Source organism: Pleurodeles waltl, chromosome 6 (assembly GCF_031143425.1).
Source record: "Pleurodeles waltl isolate 20211129_DDA chromosome 6, aPleWal1.hap1.20221129, whole genome shotgun sequence".
Lineage (NCBI taxonomy): Eukaryota > Metazoa > Chordata > Amphibia > Caudata > Salamandridae > Pleurodeles > Pleurodeles waltl.
Genome location: NC_090445.1, coordinates 817,515,985 through 817,539,972, shown reverse-complemented (window position 1 = coordinate 817,539,972; position 23,988 = coordinate 817,515,985). Strand labels below are relative to the sequence as shown.

Sequence of the window (23,988 nt, the reverse complement as noted above, 5' to 3'; positions counted from 1 at the left end):
GTAGATGGTGTGGGTGACAGTCTCACACCTAATGCCAGGATGTGAGATACCCCCAACTTTTCTGTAGTCTCACAGCACTAGAGTGTATGTCCAGGACTCTACATTTATCTCAGAACTCAGAGGCTGGACTCCCAATCAAAGATAATAAAATAGGAGGATGAAATCGAGATCAAATGGGAAATCCATGACAACTGATTCAAAGTGTTGTTGCTAAGAACTGGATAAATAAGGAAGAGAAGAACAAGGTGGGACAATTCCTAAAACCAGAAGATTGGTTCACCAAGACTATCGGAAGATACTGCATACCTGGGGAGTTGTCTCTGCAGACAGGAGAGAAACAGAAGAGGCACTGTCAGCTAGTTGAACAAGCAGCCGCAATCCACCCTGGCAAACTCTTCTGGTGCAATGGTCCGCAGTGCGCATCTGTGAAGGGTAAGCAGGGGCCAGACCCCTTGCATGGTTGTGCAAGGCAATTGCACACTATGTTCATATGTTAAAATGTTGTTGAAATTGAGCAAAAGCCAAACCAGTGATCTGGGTTATACCTAAGTGTCAAGTTCACATAGAATCTTCAAAATATTTGGGATGTAAATTGCACAAACAAAATGTAATGACTTGAGAACGATTTTCCAATGTAATTAGTTTTGCTTTAACATATGGTACTGTTTTCAATTTCATATACAATTAGACCTCAGATTGAACTGAGGTCTGAGTTTTTTACCTATGGATCAATATCTACCATTTCCCCACTAATTTGCAGGATGGAAATCTCAGCAGAGCGTCACGGTCCCTCCGGGCCCAGTTTGCTTTTTGGTCTTCTCTTCTGCTTTCTGTAGTGGGCCATGTGGCACTAGTGAACATGGTGTGCTACCCCATTGTTAGTATTATTTTGTAAACCTTCCCCTGCTCGTCCTTCATTCCTTCTTCAGACGTGCCATACAGCTAATCTAGTTACTGGGGTGCCGTCGGGTAACTCCTTCCACTATAAAACCACCCCTGACTGCGGGTAGATTAGGCCTTCTGGACTTAAAACGCTATTGTTTAGCTGCACAGGTCCAGTGGGGGGCTCGCTGGCTGTCTGCCCGTCCCCCCTGCATGAGATGGGGTTTATCCGTAAAGACTTTTAGGGAGGGCTTACTGCACTGCTCATTGTTTCCTCCTGACCATTCTGCAGATCACCATCTGGGATTATCATGCACAGCTTTCTCTTGCCTTGCTAGAACCTGTAAACTCACTGACGCGCAGAAACTCTGTGCTCCTGCACTACCTTTGCTAGGCCTTCCCACTCCCACAGGTCGGCTTTGCTCAGAGCAAATCTGTCAGTGGCATGCTGCAGCCATCTTAAAATTGGGGATTTTTTTCTGGATGGCGAGCTACTAAATTTCCAAACCCTTGTGGCAGACTGCCATCTTCACCCCAGTCAACGTCTTACTTACAGCCACCTTAAACAATCATTAAATGTCCTATTTCATGTCTGCCACCTAGCACTAACCATACATGAGGTGTGTCAGAAGCTCTACACCATAGAGACTGGCAGCAAACTGATCAAATAGGTGTACAGACCTTTCCTGCAACATGGAGACCACTCCAGGTCTTCTCGTCATACTACTTATGAGATTGATGTGGCCAAACCTCTGCAAGATACAGGCTGTACTAAAATACTGGAATTTCCCCTCAAAGTATCCCACTGCTGTCACTTTAAGTACATTCACAGAGCTTCCTTGGGAATGCATTCCACCTGTTGCTTACCATTGGCTTTGTGGTTTGTAACTCACATTTTGTTGCTCTCAATTTGCTGGCTTTATTTGTTTTAGGCTATCCAGCTTCAGTTTGCCCCTTCCCTTGCCCAAACCTTATTGACAGTATCCTTCTGAGTACTCCACTCTGTAAACAGGCCTGTAAATCTTGTTCTTATCTCATCACATTGCTGTGCATTCAAAGAACAAGGTCAAGTGTCAGGCTCTGTCTTCGGTGGGAATTTAGTGTTTACTTTTCTTTCTCTGACTTGAAAGTGAGAGGATTTATGCAACAATCTTGCTGAATACTCCACTCCACTCTACTCTGCACCGCTCCACACCACTGCACCCTACTCTGCACTACTCCACTTTACACCACTCCATGCCACTACATTCTGGGGCACTGCACTCTTCTCCACTTCACTCTACGGCACTTCCCACTACGCCTCTCTACTCTACTCTGTACCACTCTACTCTATGCCAATGCACTTTAGGCCTCTCTACACCACTGTGCTCTGTGTCTCTGCACGCTATAGCACTCCAGTCTAGGCAACGCCAATCTACTCTGCACAACCCCACTCTAAGCCACTCTGCAGCACTGCACTGTACTCCACTGCACTCTATGCCAATACACTCTATGCTAGTGCACTTTATTCTGTAACACTCAAATCTATGCCCCATGCACTCCACATCAGTACACTGTATGTCACTCTAATCTACTCTGCACCACTGCGCTCTATGCCATGACACTCTACACCACTTTATTCTATGGCATCACACTCTGTGCCACTCTGCACAACTCCACTCTACCCTGCACCTCTCCACTCTGTGCCACTGCACTCTACTCTGAAGCATTCTACTCTATGCCACTGCACTCTACTCCACTGCACTCTAAACAACTGCATTATACACCAGTGCACTCTACTCTGCACCACTATACTCTACGCCATTGCTCTCTATGCCACTCTACTCCACACCACTGCACTGACACTCTACTCTCCAACATTGCACTCTCCGCCACTGTACTCTACACCAATCTACTCTGTACTACTGCATTCTATGTCAGTACACTCTACACCATTGCACTCTATGCCCCTGCACTCTTTATCACTCTACTCTACTTCACTCTAAGCCACTGCACTCTGCAGCACTATATCCTACTGTGCACTGCACCACTCTACACTACTCCACTCTGCGCCACTCTGTGCCACTGCACTCTATGCCACTCAAGTCTACTCTGCACTCTGTGCCACTGCACCACTCTACACTACTGCACTCTCTGCCACTCTGTTGTATGCCACTCTACTCTGCCTCATGCCACTGTATGCCACTGCACTCTAAATCACGTCAGTCTATGCCAATGTACTCTAAACAACTGCACTGTATCGCACTGCACTCTACTCTGCACCACTGTACCCTACGTCACTGCTCCTATGCCACCACTCCACTCTACACCACTGCACAGACACTCTACTCTGCAACAGTGCACACTCTGCCACTGTACTCTACACCACTCTACTCAGTACTACTGCATTCTACGCTAATACACTCTACACCATTCCACTCTACTCTGCATCACTCCACTCTATGCCACTGCACTGTACAGCACTATACTCTACTCTGCACACTCTATGCTACTCTACTGTGCATCACTCTACACCACTGCACTCTATGGCAATCAAGTCTATGCTGCACTCTACGCTACTGCACTATACACCACTCCATACTACTGCACACTCTGCCACTCTATTGTACGCCACTCTACACTACGCCGCTGCACTTTATGCCACCCACTCTGCACCACTCCACTCTGCACCATTGCACTCTACTATGAACCACTCTAATCTATGCCTCTGCATTCTATGACACTACATTGTACACCACTGAACTATATGCCGCTGCATTCAATGCCACTTCACTCTACACCACTATATTCTGCAACACTCTACACCAATGCACTCTACATCAGTCAACTCCATTGTATGCCACCCCACTAAATGCCATTCTACGCGTCTCCACAGTATGCCTTTCCTAAACATGACACACTCTGCCACTCGACTCACAACACTCTACTCCACTCTTTGCCATTCCACCCTGAGCCACTTCCCGCCACTTTCCTCTATGCCACTAACTTTTAGCCATGCTGAACAGCAGCCACTCTGGTGTATAACATTGCTAAAACACATTGGCAAAGCCAATAACTTGTGTAGGCGAGACCCATTGGCTTCGCCAATGTTTGTTAGTGCTATGAGATATCGAGGTCCCTAAAAGCACTGTGAATGTGTAGGTCCTTATTTTAAACATGCATTACACACATCGTAATATAGGCTGCTACAAAATGCACATAGACATTTAGGTTAAAAAAAGTCCTTCTAAAATACAGATTTCAGATTTCAATAATATACAGACTATACCTAGTGCAAACACGTTTTATAACAGTTCATTAAAACCACACACTCCACAGCTCATCTCTCTAAAAGCTTCAAGTAACTCTTTTGATTAAAGTCAATAGAGGCTTCCAAGCCCTTTTGCATTTGCAGATTCACCAGTTGTGCACAGTTGGATTTCTTTAGGGCAGGAGACACCCTGGCAAGAAGGCCTGTTTCTTATCTGTCTGCCCCTCCCTCTCTCAGAGCACACTAGACTCCCTGCCTTTTAATCCAGCTGGACAAACTGATCTGTCCTAATTACATTTTGTCCTTTAGCTGAAAGGCTAAAATTACGGACAAATGCTGTCCGTTACGCCTTTCATCACGGACAACAGACGGTAGGGCTAAATTACGGGCAGTCCGTGAAAATTACCCTATTGCAGCAGACATTTTCTCAGTTATTCAGTGTAATTGGAGTGAGCCAGTGGCACAAATGATAGGGAGTGCTGGGAAGGGCACCTAAGAGAGGAAAGGCTGGATAACTGAAGCAGGAGAGGAATGTCATTTAGTAGCGCTTGCATGATACTAGACTTCTCCACATACCCCTGCACCTCAACAAAGATAATACGTTCCCAAGCGTTTACAGAGACAGGTGCTAAATCCAACACTACTGTCGACTGTTAGCTGTGTTATTCAGGAAGAAATGGTGGACAGCTCATAGGTTTCCTGAACCAGTCAGGCATTGATATAATCTTCAATCTGGGTTCCTAGGACTCCCTGAAGGATATCTGTTCATAGGTAGGACAGTCATTCTGAGAGGGCCAAGAGTATTTAGTCCAGTCTCTTGTTAGCACGTGTTCTAAAGACGCATTTTTATTTAATATATTTTTTTGAATGTGGACCAGGACAGATCAAATGTAGGAGAGCTGCCAATATATACGTATTCAACTTGAAACAAGCAATGCACGTTTAGGCGTGAATAGGTGTGGTGTGGCTCAACATATATTGATCGATCATGCTTCAAATAGTTCTCATACATTTTAGCAGCTGATGAAAGGCATGTTCACCTAAGGCCTAGAAAAGATTCTTATAGGGAGACCCCTTCCTCTTTGTGAAAGGGTCACCACCCCAACTTGTGAGTAGGTAAGTTCTTAATGTTTTTTCAACTGGATTTTGGTCACAAAACATGGATACATTGTATTACGAATTGCTATTTGGAAGGGGCGGCCCAAACTCGCATCTTCCAGGTAGCGATTCATAATGCATTTATAAACAAATATAGTGATTCGATTACTAAATTGCGAAATGGGTTCTGTAAATGTCAGTTAGCATTTTAATGGTTGCAAATCCTGTGAGTTACCGATTCTCGGCGTTTGCGACCGGTAAATGCCTTCCTGCATCCGGCCCTGAATAATGGTGATGGTGTGTGGGCCCGTAGCAAGAGTACTGTTCAGTAACTTGATTGTTGCCAGTGCTGATCGGCTTCTTTGTTGACAGTACTGTCTGAATGACGTTTACCTCCTTTTCAGTTCCTGTATTATAGGGGACATGAAAACCCTATTACTTTGTTCTATTATTGTTCTAAATTTAAACGGTGAACAATATTATGATTTTGAATATGTTTTTACCGTTATTTACAAAGACTCAATGTTTAATCTTAATTGACAGCTGAAAATGAATATGTACAATCTAGTATCTATCAAGTATTTTTAACCTTGTGTTTGTAGCAAAAATAACGAAAGGAATTATCGTTGACGTCGTTTCTGATTTTGCTCATTTTTATGATTACAGACCAAAGAAGAAGAAGTGAACGTAATGCGTCAGGAGATCGCCAAGCTTTCCAAATTGAGGGAAGCAATCCAGAGGAAGTACCGCCTGCTGGAGGAGCAGAAGATTGACGTGGAACATCAGAGGGAGACTTTAAAAAATCAAATCACTGGCCTCGAGAGGGGTAGGAATACCTTCATCGTGTTTCTGTTTATTGAGCATTTGCTACGTGCTTACACTGACTGGGCTGGAGGGATGTGCTGGGTGGAGCTCGCTGGACTAGGAGGCAAGAGGAACTGGAAGGATAGGATAAGGGGAGGGGCCAACCAAGTTGAACATAAGAGTTCTGTGCAGTGCCCAGCAGAAAGGTCTGAAGCCTGGTGTCATGAGATGTAGTATATATTCACTTTGAAAATGGGTTTCGTCTCTGTTTGTAGTTTATAAAATTGACATGAACGTGCGGTGTTAGTTTTCCGGTTCTAAGGTCCAGCTTGTGTTTTGTACTTCAGGGCTGGACACTGCTAAAAAGCACGCAGAGCTGGATAGGAAGGCCATAGAGGAGCTTGTGCGAGAGAGAGACATGCTGAATAAGGTGAGTCCATTCTTCTAACGCTGCCTGCTGGATACATCTGTTGCCTAGGAGACACAGTAACCATAGGAAACTGGAGAAAGCCACTGCAGATAGCAGATTCAAAGTTTATTCCGAGCAAGTAACTAATTAAAGAAGAGAGCATGCACACTGTATCCCTTTGCCAGGAGGCAGTAAAGGGTCCTCAGTGACTCATAAGGGTATGCCTTGGAGATCATGGCCCAAGAGTAGGTATTCGATAATGGCCTGGGTCTCATTTTTGTGTTGCAGTTATTGTGTTTCTCCAAGAATATGTTAATAGTTCTTACTTTTGAACAGTATAAAGCAATCTGTACGGAAGGCATGGTCGTTACAGATTTAGCACTTAAAGATGAGCAGGATTCCCTTAGTAAGAATTGTTGGACAGATGTACAATACATTTTGCGTCTGTGAGTTCACCTTAAAATGCAGGGCTTTATTCAGAAAGCTTCTTGTATATTTAGTTAAATGTACCCTTTTTTAAGAGTAAGGTCATATTTCAGTATGGCAAAATATGGTTTTACGCTGGTAAAATGATTTAATAGCACATTCTTTTCTGTACGAGTACATCTTTTTCAAAGAGTGGGTAGTAGGAATTCCAGGGCAGAAAAACGTTTACAGTTTGGAAACACCCATAAAAATACTTGTTTTGTGTATTCCCAATCATTTTCGTAGCCTGCAATTCTGGGCCATGTGCTACGAGTATTTAAACCAACATTACCATGAAAAGTCATAGTGCATCCATCCTTGTCAGCAGAGTGCAGAAAGCCATCCATGTGAGTCCCACTCGGGTACAATGACATTATGTACACTGTTGTCCAGGTATCGTAGGCTGATTTTTTTTTTATGTATGCCCCGTTCCAGTAGTGAATTACCCTACCTAGTCTCAAGTTCATGGTTTTCTGGAAGGCCGGTTATCAAGCACTTTCTAAGGAAACCACAGAAACATTTGGTACCTTGCCAACCCAACCCTTGTGGCTCACATTCACACACACGAAATAATGTTACTGAAAACCCAGCATAATGGCCATCAACACCTCCAGGCGCTAAATACACAGAAGTGTCTACAACCTACTCTGGGTCTGAATGGAAGTAAATGGTTAAGTGTCAACAAGTATGTGTGAGCTGGTTTGAGGACAGCCGCTCCTGAATCCCTTCACGTTCAACTAAATATTTGCTTTGCCTTGAATTCTTTTTCAAAAAGCGCAATGCTTGTGTCGATCGCTGTGAGTCAATGCCGTGAGAAGGTTTTAGTCTTTTGGGATTACACCCTGTGCCATGTCATAAACTCTCCCAGCTCGGTTGGCCACCCTACAGTTATGAACCACAATTAGTGCCGACACAAGAATTATTAGGTCGTTTCAGAAACTATTTCCATCCCTTGTACCTTCAGCCTGCTGACCACATGCTCCCAGAGGGCTGGTGCCGGGCAATCAGCCAGACAGTGACTTGGACTTGACTGACTGCTATACTATGCAGCCCTTGTGTCTCTAGTGGCCCAGCACATCCTTTACGTGGGGCATGGCTCAAGAATATGGCCACTATGAAGGGAGTTCGTTTTATTTCCACTTATGCCAGACTTGGCAGTGCCAAGGCTCCCCAGTGCTACCCCTTGAGCAGCCCCCCAACACATACCATACCCTTATCTTCTCTGAGATCGGATCTCAACTAGCCTTCTTTGGAGGCATCCACACCTTTACATAAAAATTACATTCTGCAGACCACACCAACCAGATTACAGCAATCCCTGTCAATCATTCTGTACTATGCAGTAGCATAACTCTTACTTCGTCCTTCCTTCCTGAGGATAGATATATTTTTGAGCTCCTGTTTGGGTCTCCCAACATGTACCTTGCTTGGGGCTCTACAGAACATAACATCATCTGTGATCTAGCTAAGCAGCTATAGTCATGCAGACATATGTGCCATTGAATACATTCCCTTGAACCAGTAATGGAGCTTTCATTCATACGTGCACACATGTATCTACACAAGTATCAATAACTGTGTTTCCCCCACATGACACATCCATCCAACTACATACATGTATAACAGGCATCCAGGTCATATTACAGACATCACAGGTGCAGTGTTAACTAAGTACATATTTTGACTACTCATGGCTGCAACACTTTGAACTCTTGCTTTAAGGACAAGTGTCATGAGTCTATTTTTTTGATGAGTCGTACTCATGCTTCTTCCTTGTAATTAGCTGTGCTTACACTTTTATCCTGGTGTCAACAGCACCAGGATCTTTAGTCCTATAAATAAGTCCATCTACGAATCTGAATTGCTTTAAGTCAACAGGTGTACTGGGATTGGAGATGGAGACGTTACCAGTTGTTCTTGAATGCTCCATCCTCAGGGATTTGTTGTATTTTCCTTGCAGTGATTGGACCCTAGGCAACTATGTACAAGGTCAACCATATTATCTCAAGAGGCACGCGTCGAGTCTGAGGGTCTTGGCTTAATCTAGGCTTCAGCAGCAGCAAGCTTCCCTCCTCACCCGCCTGAGCACAGAGACATGTATGCCTTATCTGCAGGCAACATCATCTGAGCACGATGCACATCAAGCAACCATATTTTCCCAGTACAGGCAGGCCAGTAATGATCTCTCTTGCAGAGCACTTCTTGTCTCAAAATATTTTTTTAAACTGTTTTTCTTGGGATTTTCATATAAAAACAAAGATAGTATTGTATATTGTGCCTATTATTCACGTATACAGAGCCTGGCCACAGTGCTTGTAGCTACTTAATGATCAAATATGCAATAAGCAGTGAATTGGGTAATACAGCCATTAGGACAGTTCAGTATTGGAGTAAAATTGTGTGCGTGTTCAGTAGGTACTGGCGTATGAATTTATCCAGCTAACTGAGGGAGTGTACCCGAACTAGGTAAGGAATATGATGATCCGGACTCAGGTGGGGGCACAAGTGTTGTGTACGAAGGATGGATCAGGGACGCAACTGCACAGCGATTGGCATTGGGGGCTGAATAAATGACAGGGTAGGTCCACAGCCGCCACAGGTGATGATGATGAGGAGAAGCTACACAACAGGAGAAGCCTATGATGTGCGGCCTGGTACAGGAGGATGCCCGTAGAAATTTGCATACCAGGGATCATAGGGGGGTAGATCATCATTCCGAGTGAGTTGCAGGAAGTGATCTAGGAGTGCATCCCTGGTCATAGAAATTAGCCTGTTGCAAAGGTGCCGCTTGTATAACGCAGGGCCTCGTCCTCGGCCCTCCAAAATGACTAGTGCTCTGTGTCAGGCAGCCCCTGATGGGGCTTGATCTGCTGTCCACTGCAGGGTGAGGACTCTTTTAGCAAGTAGGTAAGTGAGGCCAGCAAAGCATGCTCTCATCTATTGGCATTTCCTACACTTTAAATTTCCAAGGGCCAAGACCTCCCGTATGCTGATGCCAGTGAGCCCTGCAAATTCATGCAACACATCTCATTGAGACTTCTAGTTGCAGATTCCTTACCTTTGAATTTCCCAAGGCGTCAGTCTGGACCCGGAGATATTTCTTCGAGCAGTACCTCTGCGCGCCATCTGGTGGCTTCGGTCGACTCTGCGGGCGTTGTTGGCGTCCTGGTCGCTGTGATGATGTCGCAGATGTATATAGGTGCCACACCCGCGCACTGACGTCAGTTTCTTTTCATGTCTTTTGACGCTAGTGGCGCAGAGCCATGAAGAACCCTGACAGTGGTGCGCCAAAACTAGGGCCCTTAAGGGGAAGTTCCTGCCCCTAGAAATCAGTTCACAGTGAGGGGAGGAATCTGCAAGTAGAATATGTCTCTACCAGATATATCGTTACCGAAGGTAAGTAACTTGTACGTTTATGTACTAAATGCCAATAGGCTGACAGGGCCGAGCAAGACCACAGCCTATGCAGCAGGTTAGATGAAGGCCTGTGGAAGCATGGGTAGCTAAGGTGTGCATTAGGGAAGTAGTGAATGAGTTGTTCTGGCATCAGGCAAGCCCTGTCTAGAATTGTGAATTTTATGCTTTTTGAGAAACTCAGGAAGATTCCAAAGCCTGGTCCCATTCAGTGTCTTGAAGTGCATGTCTGATAATCATCTTCCCATTTGCCCTGTTTTGCCATCCGTTAGATCCCTGCGTGCTCCCTTAAGGCTTTGTACCGCCATGTTATAAGGTGCCATCTCTTCCCCATGTGACGTAGTCTCTGTATGATGGAGTGTGTTTGGGGTTCCTCGTCCTGTGTGGACCAGAGGATATAACATGTATGGTGTAGTTGCTGCTATGTTAGATACTGCCCCCTAGGGAGTATAGTCAGAAATACGTTAATTTAAAAGAAAGGAGGTGACCGTCTGTAAAGAGGTTGCCTGCTGTGATGAATGATTGTTCAAGCCAGCTCCTCAGGCCAGCAGCTGAGTTCCGAGGAAGCCAGGAAGGACTTGCAAGGGGAGTGCAGGGGCATATGGTGGGATGTTGGGTGTGAGACAGGATACCTTAGCCTGGCATTTGCAGGCAATCATGACTTGCAGTGACTGTGGGGCCTGAGAGGCAACTGTGGGGAAAAAAGAAGCCCCAGAGCACAGATTGTATAAAGGGTCCAGACCCATTGCATGTTTCTCCCAGAAATTGGCCCACTAACCACAGTGAGACCCATTGCAATTTGGCAGATAAGTAGTAAGCCTCGAACGATAGGGCTCTGAGTCCACCCCTGCTGACTGGCAGTTGCAGTTTTTTCAGCATGATAAAATAGTAATTGTTTCCCAAACCAAACTCCCATAGTGCTCAGGTCCAAGAAAAAGCACCTTGGGGGGTTATCAGGGTCATTGACATAATAATAGACTAGCCTGGGCAAAATTGTCATTTTGGATAGGGCTATTTTTCCTTTTGCAGCTAAGGGCGGAGTTTTCCACAATTGTATCTGTGATTTAAGGGCACAAAGGACTCTCTGGTTCATACAGGTCAGTTGGGGAGTGGTAGAAGCAAACTCTAAGGTATCAAACTGTATTGCCTCTCCAGTTCAATAAAGTTCCCCTTCACCGCACCTTGAGCAGAGCTATGTTCAACCTAGCAGGTACACACACGACTTGGCACAGTTGATCTGGAGACCGGCCACCTGTGCAAACATCGGAAGCATACTGTGCATAGGGGAGAAGTCTGAGGGTATGTCGTGAATGTAGAGAAGTAGGTCGTTCACATACATGAATATTGCGTGGGTCATACCATCCAGGGGGATCCACTATGCCTTGCCCTGCAGGTGGAGCCTGGTGGCAAGGGGTTCCATAGGTAGTGCAAATAAAATGTGGAATTGGGGCATTCCTGCCTAGTGCATCTTCCTAGAGAAAATGGTGTTGAGATAAGCCTGCCCTGGTGGACCCTGGAAGTGAGGTTGGTGTGTAACAGTTTGGTGTACATTGGGAGGTGTCTACCTATCCGCATTGCATTAACACTTGGAAGAGATAATCCCATGTGAGAGTGTTGAAACCTTCTTGAGATCCAATATCAAGCAAGCTGCATATCAGAACCACCTGCGGGCCTGATCTTTCTTATGAAACAGATGGTGAATGTTTTGAGACGTGCAACACTGAGGGACAACCCCATTTTGGTCTGGGTGAACTAGGGCAGGTAATATCTGAGCATATCTGTTGGCTAGGATCTTCTTAAAGATTTGGTAATGTGGACCAAGGATGGCTATTGGTCTGTATGATGCCAAGAGGGTCAGATCCCTTTCCGGCTTCAGTATGGACACTAGAAGGGACTCCCATAAGGACGTGGATAACGTTCTAACCCGCAAGGTTTCGTTAAACATCTCTGCTAGTCTGTGTGAGAGGAGTGTGGTGAAGGTGGTTTAATATTCTAACGGTGACCCATCAAGGCCTGAGGTTTTATTTCTGGCTAGGGCTCGAACAGCCTGTTTAATTTCTGGGACTGTGATGTAGGCTTCAATTTCTTGTCTGGCAGCAGGGGAGGATGTGGGGGAGCGGTAGTCCTGCTAGAAAGTTACTGACCACGTCAGCAGAAGTGGCTGCTATGCATATGGAAGAGTAATGTGTGAAGAGTTCATCTAGGATGTCACATTGTATCTACAGGGGTGAGGATATCTCCAGGATCGGGCCCAAGTGGGTACTGTGGTGAACCAGCCATGCAAGGAGGTGGCCGGATCTGTCTCCCTCCAAGTGTGTTTTGGCTATGTAGGCATTCAGATTGAAGCAGCTTTGCCACTCCAGGAGCCCAGCTCGTTAAGTTTTAGCCTCAGTTAATGTGGGGCCTTTGGAGGTGTCCCGTGTTGTGGCTTTTTCTAGTGTGTAATTAAGTTTCTCAGATTCTTCGATCACTCTATCGAGTACCCTGCAGATCCCCACTACTTCCTGTAGGCATGCCCCCCTTTTGACAAACTTAAAGGCGTCCCATTCGATTGCCCTGCTGGAAGAAGTGGCTTGGTTTTCTTTAATGTATGGTCTGATATGTAATTCTTGAGATTTGTGGAATGTCTGGTCTTCTAGGGTTTCGTGGGAGAGATGGCACGAGGGCACCAGAGGGACTGGGGCGTTCCATGCTGCATCGGTTATGTATGTGCCATGGTCAGAAATGATACAGCCTAGGAAATGGGCGTGTCTGACCTAGTTGAGAATGGAAGTAGAGCATAGAATATGGTCAAGGCGCATGTAGAGGTCGCACGCTGCTCAACAGAGTGAATAGACTCAGGTGTGTGGCTGCACTGACCGCTAGGTATCTGTGAGTGCCCACTGGCAGACCAACTCCGCAAAGTGCTCTGTCTGGGCATAAGGGGGAGGAGGAGAAACAGGCTTGTTTAGAGTCTGTCTAAATGTGAGGAAAAATATGTAAAATATTTTTCAAGCATCTACTTAGAAATGTTTCAAATCAGTGGTGAAAATGTAACATCTAGAGAAATATGTAAAAGTAAACAAAAAACAGTTTCAAATTTAATGACAAAAACAAACCCTTCCATTAAAGTGTGCTTTTATTTATGTGTTGTCATTGTTCTTGAAGGTTGAGTGTGAAAATGGTTTGAAACAGTTAGAGACTTATTTGATCCTTGTCGGGCATCTTGCCATCCCAGCAGTTCACTGAAGGAAGGCTTGTCCTCTGCCCCCTAGCTGCCTTATCTAGAGATCCCTACCCGCCTATCTGGTTCCTCTTTGCTTTGAAGGAAACCATTGGAATGGCAGCTGTGATTCAAAGGAGTGAAGTTTGCAGAGCAGGTGCCACATTTCAAGTGCCCACTCAGCAAGCTTTTTTGATCAGACAAACAATCTGAAAATTTAGGAGTTTGTTTCCTTGTAACGAAAAGTGAATGGCCAAAATGCATGGGAAACTTTTGTGCTGTGTGTGTGGGGGTTATTTAGCATTTTCTGTGCCCTTTTGTGGAAGATATGCCCTGGAAAATGAGTGACAGTATTCATGTGTTCAGTAGGGTGGGATGAATGTCACTGTTACCGGTGGTCATGTGGCGAACAGACCACAAGGACAGGGGTTCCCACCGAAGGTAACGATGTATAGCATTCCTCCCAATCCAGCAAACCCTAGTTAAGTCTCTTAGGGGGTCATTCTGACCCCGGCCGGCGGCAGTAGCCGCCGGCCTGGCTGGGACCACCAGAAGACCGTACCGCGGTCAAAAGACCGCAGCGGTCATTCTGGGTTTCCCACTGGGCTGGCGGGCGACCGCCAAAAGGCCGCCCGCCAGCTCAGTGGGAAACAACCTTCCACGATGAAGCCGGCTCCGAATGGAGCCGGCGGAGTGGAAGGTGTGCGACGGGTGCAGTAGCACCCGTCGCGAATTTCAGTGTCTGCTGAGCAGACACTGAAATTCAAAGTGGGGCCCTCTTACGGGGACCCCTGCAGTGCCCATGCCATTGGCATGGGCACTGCAGGGGCCCCAAAGGGCCCCACGACACCACTCACCGCCATCCTGTTCCTGGCGGTCGAAACCGCCAGGAACAGGATGGCGGTGAGGGGGTCGGAATCCCCCATGGCGGCGCAGCAAGCTGCGCCGCCATGGGGGATTCCTCAGGGCAGCGGAAAGTCGGCGGTACACCGCCGACTTTCCGTTTCTCACCGCGGCTGTACCGCCGCGGTCAGAATGCCCAAAGGAGCACCGCCAGCCTGTTGGCGGTGCTCCCGCAGTCCCCGGCCCTGGCGGTAATTACCGCCAGGGTCGGAATGACCCCCTTAGTTTTCTGTACAGCCAATGCACATCTCTCTTAAGCCCCTCTTGTGTGCCTTTATCTCTGTCACCCGTGCAGAGCTCTCTTCATTCTCTCTCCATTAGTCATCATCCCAGGAACTCTGTCACCTCATGTTGATCTCTCCTAAGACACTTTGGGGGTCATTCCGACCCTGGCGGTAATTACCGCCAGGGCCGAGGTCCGCGGGAGCACCGCCAACAGGCTGGCGGTGCTCCTTTGGGCATTCTGACCGTGGCGGTACAGCCGCGGTCAGAAACGGAAAGTCGTCGGTGTACCGCTGACTTTCCGCTGCCCTGAGGAATCCCCCATGGCGGCGCAGCTTGCTGCGCCGCCATGGGGGATTCCGACCCCCTCACCGCCATCCTGTTCCTGGCGGTTTCGACCGCCAGGAACAGGATGGCGGTGAGGGGTGTCGTGGGGCCCCTGGGGGCCCCTGCAGTGCCCATGCCAATGGCATGGGCACTGCAGGGGCCCCCGTAAGAGGGCCCCACTTTGAATTTCAGTGTCTGCTCCGCAGACACTGAAATTTGCGACGGGTGCTACTGCACCCGTCGCACACCTTCCACTCCGCCGGCTCCATCCGGAGCCGGCTTCATTGTGGAAGGGTGTTTCCCACTGGGCTGGCGGGCGGCCTTTTGGCGGTCGCCCGCCAGCCCAGTGGGAAACCCAGAATGACCGCTGCGGTCTTTTGACCGCGGTACGGTCTTCTGGCGGTCCCAGCCAGGCCGCCGGCTACCGCCGCCGGCCAGGATCAGAATGACCCCCTTTGTGACTTCATGTCAAGATCTGTCACTCTTACTCAGGTCTATCCTTTGCCCTTCTTTATGTGTCCTCATGCCAGGATCTTGATCCGCAAGCAAGATCTCTTCTCATTCCGTCTTTGTCACTCCTCACGCCAATATTGCTGTCACACAGATCTGTCCTCATTCTATCTTGCCAAGATCTCTGTCACTTACACCTATACCTCTTTGCGTGTTTTCTTCCTAGGATCTCTGTCACCCAATCAGATTTCTCCTCAGTGCTTTTTTTGTCTCTTCATGCCAAGATCTTTGTAACTCCAAGCAGATCTCTCTGGGGTTCCTCTTTTTACATCCTCATGCCTGGATCTCTGTCTCACTTTCAGTTGACATTCTTATTCCTCACTTTGTAAATGTAAGTGTTAAGGGTCTTTCTCTGCAATACGTGAATCATTCTTTCCTCTACTTCTGTGTTGTGCTCCCTTAGCTTCGCTCACCTATATTAGCCCTTCTTTGTGTGCTTGTGACAATTAGCGCACCCGTACACCTTCCATAATGAAACAAATTGATAACAAGCGTGCAATGTATTGACCGCTTCTACGAAACAGAAGTATGCCTGGGTTGTGTGATTCAATGACTCGAGCTGGGAGATTTGCTTACCAAGGATCATCGAGTGAATAGACAGGGTTGTTGGTTACCTGGCTCATGTTGATAACTGCTTCAAAAGCCACACCTCCTTGTCTTCATTCAGGATTCCTTCCTTTCCAGTGCTTCTGCGCACCTTGGGTTAAATTCAAAAAGTCAGAAAGAAAGCTAATGTGTGTGTACTAATCATCTAAATGAATGTGCATATTTTCAAAATGGGCTGTGTCAGGGGTCTTCTACCTTTTCTGTAATAAGAGCTACTTATGTTAATAAAAATCATCCGAGCTACTAATATTATTAGTGTTGTAATAGTGAACATATCAGACAAGATTACATTAGTGGCCCTCTATGCAAGATTACCAGCATCAATCACCTCACTGAATCAGGCAGGGTTGCTAGCAGAAATGTAAAAAAGCCTTTTCCACTTTAGAATTTCTTTACATATTAATACATAATGGGTATAGTGCAGTGCTTGTGGCACCAAGGTAAATGTCACTCAAATATCAGCTTTCAAAAATATTTTGGAAATTCAACCATTTTTCCTCAAACATTGAAATTCAAACACAGTTTTAAATGTTGGTATAGATATATTCATTCAACTAAGCAAAATCTTTTAGCTTAGCAGGCTGGGCTGCATACAGAAAAGCTACTTTCAGGTAGAGAGAGCTACCAGTAGTTCAAAAGCTACTCATTGGAAAAGCTTGTGCTGTGCGCACAATTTGGCTTGTGCACACAAATCTGTTCCCAGTGAGAAATCTGTTCTCTGGGATGGTACCCAATCTCTGTATGTACCTCATTCACAGAAGGATGTCTTTGGTGTTGCATCGGGTGCACCTCTTGTTCCCATTGGCAGTTCTAAACTAGCACAGTACTCCTGCAGGAGAAGGTTCAATACAGGTAGGGGAAATGTCCCTTTCCTGCAATGCACATGTTGTAAGTCACTTGTCATGTAAACCATGGGCAGTAGAGCACAGACCTGTCTTTCTACACACAATTTTTGGGTAACAGTGTAATTAAATACATTGATACATACTGGTCCCTTAAGGCCCACACACATCAACACTGCTCTGCAGGGTAAGAGCCTACCGAAATCATACACCCTGCTCCCCGAATCATGTTGCTGTTGAGGGCCAATGTGTGCTACGAAGGCAGGCTTACGTCCACTGCACTTGCGTCCACAGAGGTCAGGACTCAGAATGGCGATGTAGTACATGCACCTCAACTTCCACCAGGCAGCAGGTCTCATGCATGCGCTGTGACCTGGGCTCAAATTAAACGAGGATGCAGCGATGCGAGGCCATATCGACATGAATCGGGCCTTTTGTCCCTGCATAGAAGTGCAAGCACATGGAACCTCTTTTCTAACAGTTTCCAAAATCTATGGACCGTTGCACTCATGATACTGTACTTTTGACATAGCATTCTTGCCTCACAGAAATGGAATTCTCCTAGTTTTTTTTATTTTTATATTTGGACTTACAGTATGCATATAGGAAACACTGTACCTCTCTCCTACGTAGAATATACTCCTAGAATCCCCTGCTGTTCAACAGTGGATTTCATGTTGGTTGAAGAGGGGCAATTATAAGTCTTTGAAATATTTCAGGTCAAATCTAATTGTGAGTTTCTTTTGTGGTAAATGTGATTCACTATCAAAAGTCCTGATTTCCTCTTTTGTAGAATATGATAAAGGCTACCAGTGCCACTCAGAAACAACTCAACCTGGTGAAGCTCCATGAGCAATCGAAGAAAAACCTGGAAGAGGAGATCAACAGCTTCAAAGAGGAGGCTCAAAAGCAGAGAAACATCATCTACCAGCTGGAAAAGGAGAGAGACAGATACATCAATGAAGCTAGTGATCTGACACAGAAGGTAAAAAAGTGGACTTTTTAAACGTACCTTTCTATCAAACTGCGACGACACACACTTCTGCTGATGTAAAACGTATAGGGGATGCCCGTAACAGATCCTAGGTGTCTCGTTTCATCCTTGATTTAAATAAAATGCACACAAATAAAAGTAAATTCACATAGCGCTGCTACCCCTAGTCCCTTAGTGGGTGTGCAATTGGCGTTTATCACAATATCATGCATGCGACATAATAAATGCTAGGACAAAAGAGGCCAAGCTCTGCGAGTTCACCCCTTAAAAGGACCTCCTGGCCTCACTCCTCCCTCCTCACACCTTTAGGGGCCATAAACACGGGGTGGACCACCCTCCCTAAGTACGGAGGCCCCTCCTGGCCATTTGTCCCTCTAACAGGGGAGCGACGCTAAGAAGCTGTCCCCCTTATTGTCGCCCTACGTGCGACGTGGCCAGCCACAGTGCTAAGGATGGGGGAGTGCTGCATTCCGAGCCTCCTGTGCACGACAAAAGGCAATGTGAGGCTTGTGGATTGCCATGGGGTGGGCGTAGGATGTGTCTGAATACCATGCCCTCTGACCAGGCACCACTATTTATGACGAAAGGCTTTGTCCAAGATGCTTTCTGGACTTGAGGGTGAGTGCAGAGCCTGCCTAAAGTCCAAGCATAGCTTCCAGGGCTTGCTACAGGCAACGTCAATGTGCAGTTGGTACCGTGCTGGGTCCAGCGTGTGCCAACTCGTCGCCCTCACCAGTATGCACAGCCGAGGGGCTCAGTGTGCTCCGTGAACATAGCATTCCTCGCTCATCTGTGCCGTCCATGTCTGTTTGTAAAACGCGAGACAAATCTGCACCTCTTGCAGATTCCCTTAAAGATCATCTAGTTGCAGAAATTGACAAGACCTTGCTTTCCTGAATCAAACTCCAGTATTTATTGTGTTGACACTTTTTTTTCTGCCCTTTGGTGAAAACTCAGAGAACAAAACGTTTGAACTGAAACCACTGTGATTAGACATGATTATGTATTTTTTATGAATTTGGTTCACCTACTAATAATTTAATATGCTCAATGAGGAAATTGAAAGTGAAGTGTACAACATGTACCATTAACAAATTATTAAGTTTCGGGTTCAAGATGGATTTCGAGTTCACAGAAAGGGCAACTTGTCCTCTCATTTAACTCAGCTCTCTAATCACATCTCGCACGTCGCGAGGCATGTCCACTGCCTTCTGAAATCACATTGATCTAAGACACAACTCACTTCATCACTTCCGCCCTGTTGAACTCAGGATTTAATATTTCAAGAGAAGCACTCCAGCTCCTCGAATTTCAAACATTGTCTTTCCTTACATAGCATATATTAAAGCCTTTGGCACGGGAACATGTGACCTATATTTTGAGAAGAACAGTAGGCCAGATCTTTACTAGTCTGAGAATGTTTAATTTAAAATAAATGTTCAGGTTACAAATATATGCAGCCTCCTGATAAGATGGCGTCGAAGTTATTTTGTTCATCTCAGTATTCAGTTATATCTTGTTCATTTCCTACCTTCTTTTTCAGGTCCTGCAGCACATGGAGGATATTAAAGTGCGGGAGATGCAGATCTTCGACCACAAGAAGAAGATAGCAGAGGCAGAGACGAAATTAAAGCAACAGCAGAACCTGTACGAAGCCGTGAGATCAGACCGGAACCTCTACAGCAAAAATCTAATTGAAGCTGAGGTACAGTGTTCAGAATATCCCGGTCGTTAGCGTGGTAGCCTGGCTGTTCACCTGAGCCTGTGTAGTCCTGTAAACAGGGGGACCACTCACAAAATGCATTTTGTAAACATTTTGTAGTAGGTTTTGTTGTATTGAAACAGGTACTAAAAATGTTATTCACAAAACTCCATGCAAAGTTTACACCGCCGCCTCTCCTATACATATATTTTCAGAGATCTCAACCTGGCTGCAGAGTCTCCTCACACATAGGTATGTTTTTTGGTGGTAAACATGGGAGCGACAGGGGAAGTGGCTTGAAAATACGGAATGCTTATGAAAAAACTTAAGGGAAGTGGAGGAAGTAAGGAGTGATTTAGGGAGGGCAAGGAAGGGGTTTAGGTCATCAACCCACCCACAATAGAGTAAGGGCTTGATTCACAAAGGTAAACTCACACTTGGTGTACGTTTACGGGTTGTATCCTTACGAGTGCGGAGCCGCCACACATAACATGTTAGGACTGCCCAATCTTTTTATTTGCGGGGACTCCGCACTCATAAAGCTACTACTCGTAAATTCTCTTTGTGAATAGCAAACAATTATAAACTTGCAGAAAAGTGTAAATTTACATTGTGAATCAGGCCCAATCTTTATATCCTTTCCGGAACTAAAATTCTATTTTGGTACAGCCAAAGAGGTCCCAAAACAATTGTAACATACTCCAGCTCAGAGTTGGAGTAAGTCTAGCACCACTCATGCCCAACCACTGCTATTGGAACCCTCTTTCATAGAAAATAATGGATTTAGGGACTTAAAATAAAACCGCCTAGAAAAATAATGTTAAATTAAATCAAGTATCAGGAGCTAGCTATGTGTGGTGCTAGGTGGTGTTCTGTTTTTTTTTTTTTTTTTTTTTAGTAGTAGCTTGCACTCGTAAGTTAGGCTTCATCCCCTTGTTCATGGGCAGGGCGAGACATGTAAGTCTACCCTTTTGAGTAACTTCACACTCAGATTTTTGTGAATAGCCATAAGTAATAAGGTTAATCAAAAGTGTAAACATACGTGTGTCTTTTACTCACAAAAGTAATGTATCTTTGTGAATAACACTGAAGGTGTGGCATAAACTATTGTGATTTGCCCTTCCTAGCTTTCTTCTATTGTCACCATGTGGGACAGATATCAACTCCTATAACTGTTCAGTACTGTTTCAGTGGTCCCTTCCCAGGCATAGAGGCATACATCATATGCAGACAAGCTTCATCCTCCCCTGGAGTGCTCCACCTTGCCAGTTTCCTTTTGTCTACCCACTAGTGCAGATCGTAAATGGCTTATAGACATAGACCTGAAAACTTGAAAAAACTATTTCACTGTGTGAGGTGGGGGTGGGCCTCATGCTGAGAACCACCTAAGAGGCACTTCGACCACCATCCCCCACCAAAACCTGCTTCCAAAAAAGAAAGAAAAAATGCTTGCTAAGGCTGATGCCGACGTCCTGGAGTCTTTTCACACCCCTTCTAGGATCTCATCTATTCAAACCTGGAAATCCAGTCTATGCAGTAGTTTTCAGCTCGCTTTCCATTCCATTGTATCGTCTCCTTTCACACTGCTACCTGGTGAGGAGCCGATATTAAGTGACGCATGATACACCATGTGAGTTTGCAGGTCTACTTAGCTAGAACCAGGTCTTTGGTGTTCATTTACAGCTGAGCCGTGATGAACCATCCTCTAAAAATTGCCAAATTAACCTTTCACCCAGGGTTTGGTTTCCCAGACATACTTTGATTTGAGGAAGCACTGTGTTGCTGAAGTTGGAACTACAACTAACTCAGTTGTTGGAAACATACTCGCCAGTTCTGGTTGAAGTATCTTCCCTTTTTAAATGCTTCTTGTTTAGTGGCTTTGTGTTTTTAAAATGACAAAAGTGCCACCCAGATTGAATTGTCATGTCGGGCTGGTTGGCAATTTGTAGTTTTACTGAAAGTGCTCTCGTCTGTAGAAAAAAATGTGCTGTTGGTGAAAATGTCCCTTTCAACAGGTGGGGAACTCTAAATTGCAACTGCCAGCTGTCCCAGACCAGCTGAGCACATGCTTTCTGTGTCCCAGGTATTTGGTGGCCAAGCCAACCAGCTTTAATTAAGGACTTCTATATTCAGGTATGTTGCTGCCCAAAAAATATATATATGGTGGCTATTTTCTGCAGGCATTATGTGGTAGAGTCTCCTGAGTGACAAAGTTTATCGAGGAGGTCCAGCAGGATCTGTTTGCTTGGGCCTACACCTTGTGATGCATTCACACCTTCTTGCTCTAGTGTCGGTGCCCTTATGCCTCGCCACAGCAGCGAACCAGGGAGCATCAGGGAGTCCTAGAACGTCGGAGTAGCATAGAATTACATTTGCGGTGACTCATACTACTAGTCTGTATGCTGTCTACAATTAGCACACTACCACGCTTCAATTGGCCATATCATGCACACACTCAGTATTTATTTAAGGAATACCCCTGAATGGGGAAGGTTTTTCTGTGTATTATGTATACGTCTAGTGCATGGTCTGGCTTTCCATTAAATTTTTAACAACAATAGAGTGTGTTTCAGCTCTGGGCATCCACCGGTCAATACTTTGAGAGCATGTGGCTAGGAGTGGCGAATCACCCTAGAGGTAACTTTCCTATTGTGCTCTATTCCTAACATTTTTACCAGACCGAATGTAATTCTGCTGGGTACTGCTGGACCGAGTGTGAAGAATAAAACTTGGTACAGCATTGCCATTTTAAGCATTCCCTTGCTCATACTTCATTTACAGAAATACATATTTTTACAGGTTGCAAGTGTATAATGTACATACGCTTAACTAGTTGATTACAATACCTATTTGCAACACCAACGTTCATCAGAATCTAGTGCCCACTTTACTAAGAAGGGTTTGCAAACACACCATGTTTTCTGCAAACCGTCTGTTGTGCGAACCCGGCTTCATTTTGTGCTGTGACTGGTATAATAATCAGTTGCATCGCAAAAATGCCTGTCTCAAACAAATGTAAAAGCACCTGCTTCTTTAATATTTTATGAGGCAAGAGTCAGTTTGTGACTCCCAGCATATGGCTGGCACGAGCAAGGGCGGGAGTGCTACGTGGACAGTTGTTGTGTCTGTTGAATGTTCGTACTGATGCCTGCAGTGGGCACTCACCAAGTGAGACCTTTGCGTCAAGGGCAGCTTCGACTTTGTGACCCAGTACCACCGGCTTTGAAAGATCAGTATTCCACCAATGGTTTACGGTAGCAGTTTCATCGAACACCACTGATGCATAGCATCGTGATGTAGAAGGAGGAGGGGAGAGCCCCCCCACTTCTGATTCTCAATCATTTCCAAAGAAAGGCATATTGCAGGTTGGAAATCATTTTTGACTCATAGTATGTCATTTGTGATTGCTTTTTTGCAGTTGCAAAGCCTATGATTTTGAGAATCACAGCCATTTCGACTGTAAAAATGCTTTGTACATCGATCCCTATATGGGTTGTAATAAGTGTTTTGGGTGGTGAGCATTTTAACAGACCTGCTGTCGTGGGGCAGACCATTAAATATTATATTGTAAAGTTGTAGGACTTTATTTGGAGTATGGCTAATGGGATACTCCGTCAAAATATGACAGATAATCCTGTCTACCAGATCACAAGTGCCATAGGCTGTAATGCATTTATGATGTGGGGAATGGGCCGTCTGTCACATTTGTGACTGAGTGTTACAGCTCCAAACTCCTAATAAGGCCCACCGTTTTTGTTTTAGTATCATAGGAAGAGATGCTCAGAATTGAATATAAACATTTTAGAAGAGAGACAGGAAAGGGGCGATATCCCTGACATGTTGACACCCCTGGCTTATACCGTGCACTTTGCAGACAATCACACTAAAGCACAGCTATGGTGTTGCGCAATGGGCTAAATATCAGTTTTCCTATGTGCATGGATCTGCCCTCAGTCAGACATAGGGTGGAGTCACTGGTTGTCAGAGTTGGTGATACATTTAGGAAAGCCGTCTGAAGCTAGTGTATTATTCCTAAAACTAAGAAATGTGAAACTAAGGTTCTGGCTCTGTTTTTCCGATGTCTACTCTAGGCAGAGAAAGCCAGTGTTTATGACTAATAATGAAGTTCCGACAACATCTATTAGCACCCTCTGCCGAGAGAAACAAAAGGCTTACAACAAAGGCATTGGCTTCTGCTGCTGGCCTACAATCCAAATTCAATGAAAGCATGAACCAAGTATATGACCCCTATCAGGATAGTTTGCAAGTATGTCTATATTTGAGGATAAGATTAGGAGGACAACTGTTTTAAGAATGACTTCACAGATGCTGCCAGGCGCAAGTAGCTGTTACTTGTC

General features: G+C 45.5%; 1 protein-coding gene across 1 annotated transcript in view; it reads left to right on the top strand.

The window, feature by feature from the left end:
• Positions 1 to 23,988, top strand: part of CFAP58 (cilia and flagella associated protein 58) — a 371,939-nt gene that overhangs the window by 128,684 nt on the left and 219,267 nt on the right. The window contains exons 7-10 of the mRNA XM_069239433.1: positions 5,897 to 6,056; positions 6,382 to 6,464; positions 17,728 to 17,919; positions 19,472 to 19,633. Of these exons, the coding sequence (XP_069095534.1) occupies positions 5,897 to 6,056; positions 6,382 to 6,464; positions 17,728 to 17,919; positions 19,472 to 19,633 (597 nt within the window). The remainder of the gene's footprint in view (positions 1 to 5,896; positions 6,057 to 6,381; positions 6,465 to 17,727; positions 17,920 to 19,471; positions 19,634 to 23,988) is intronic.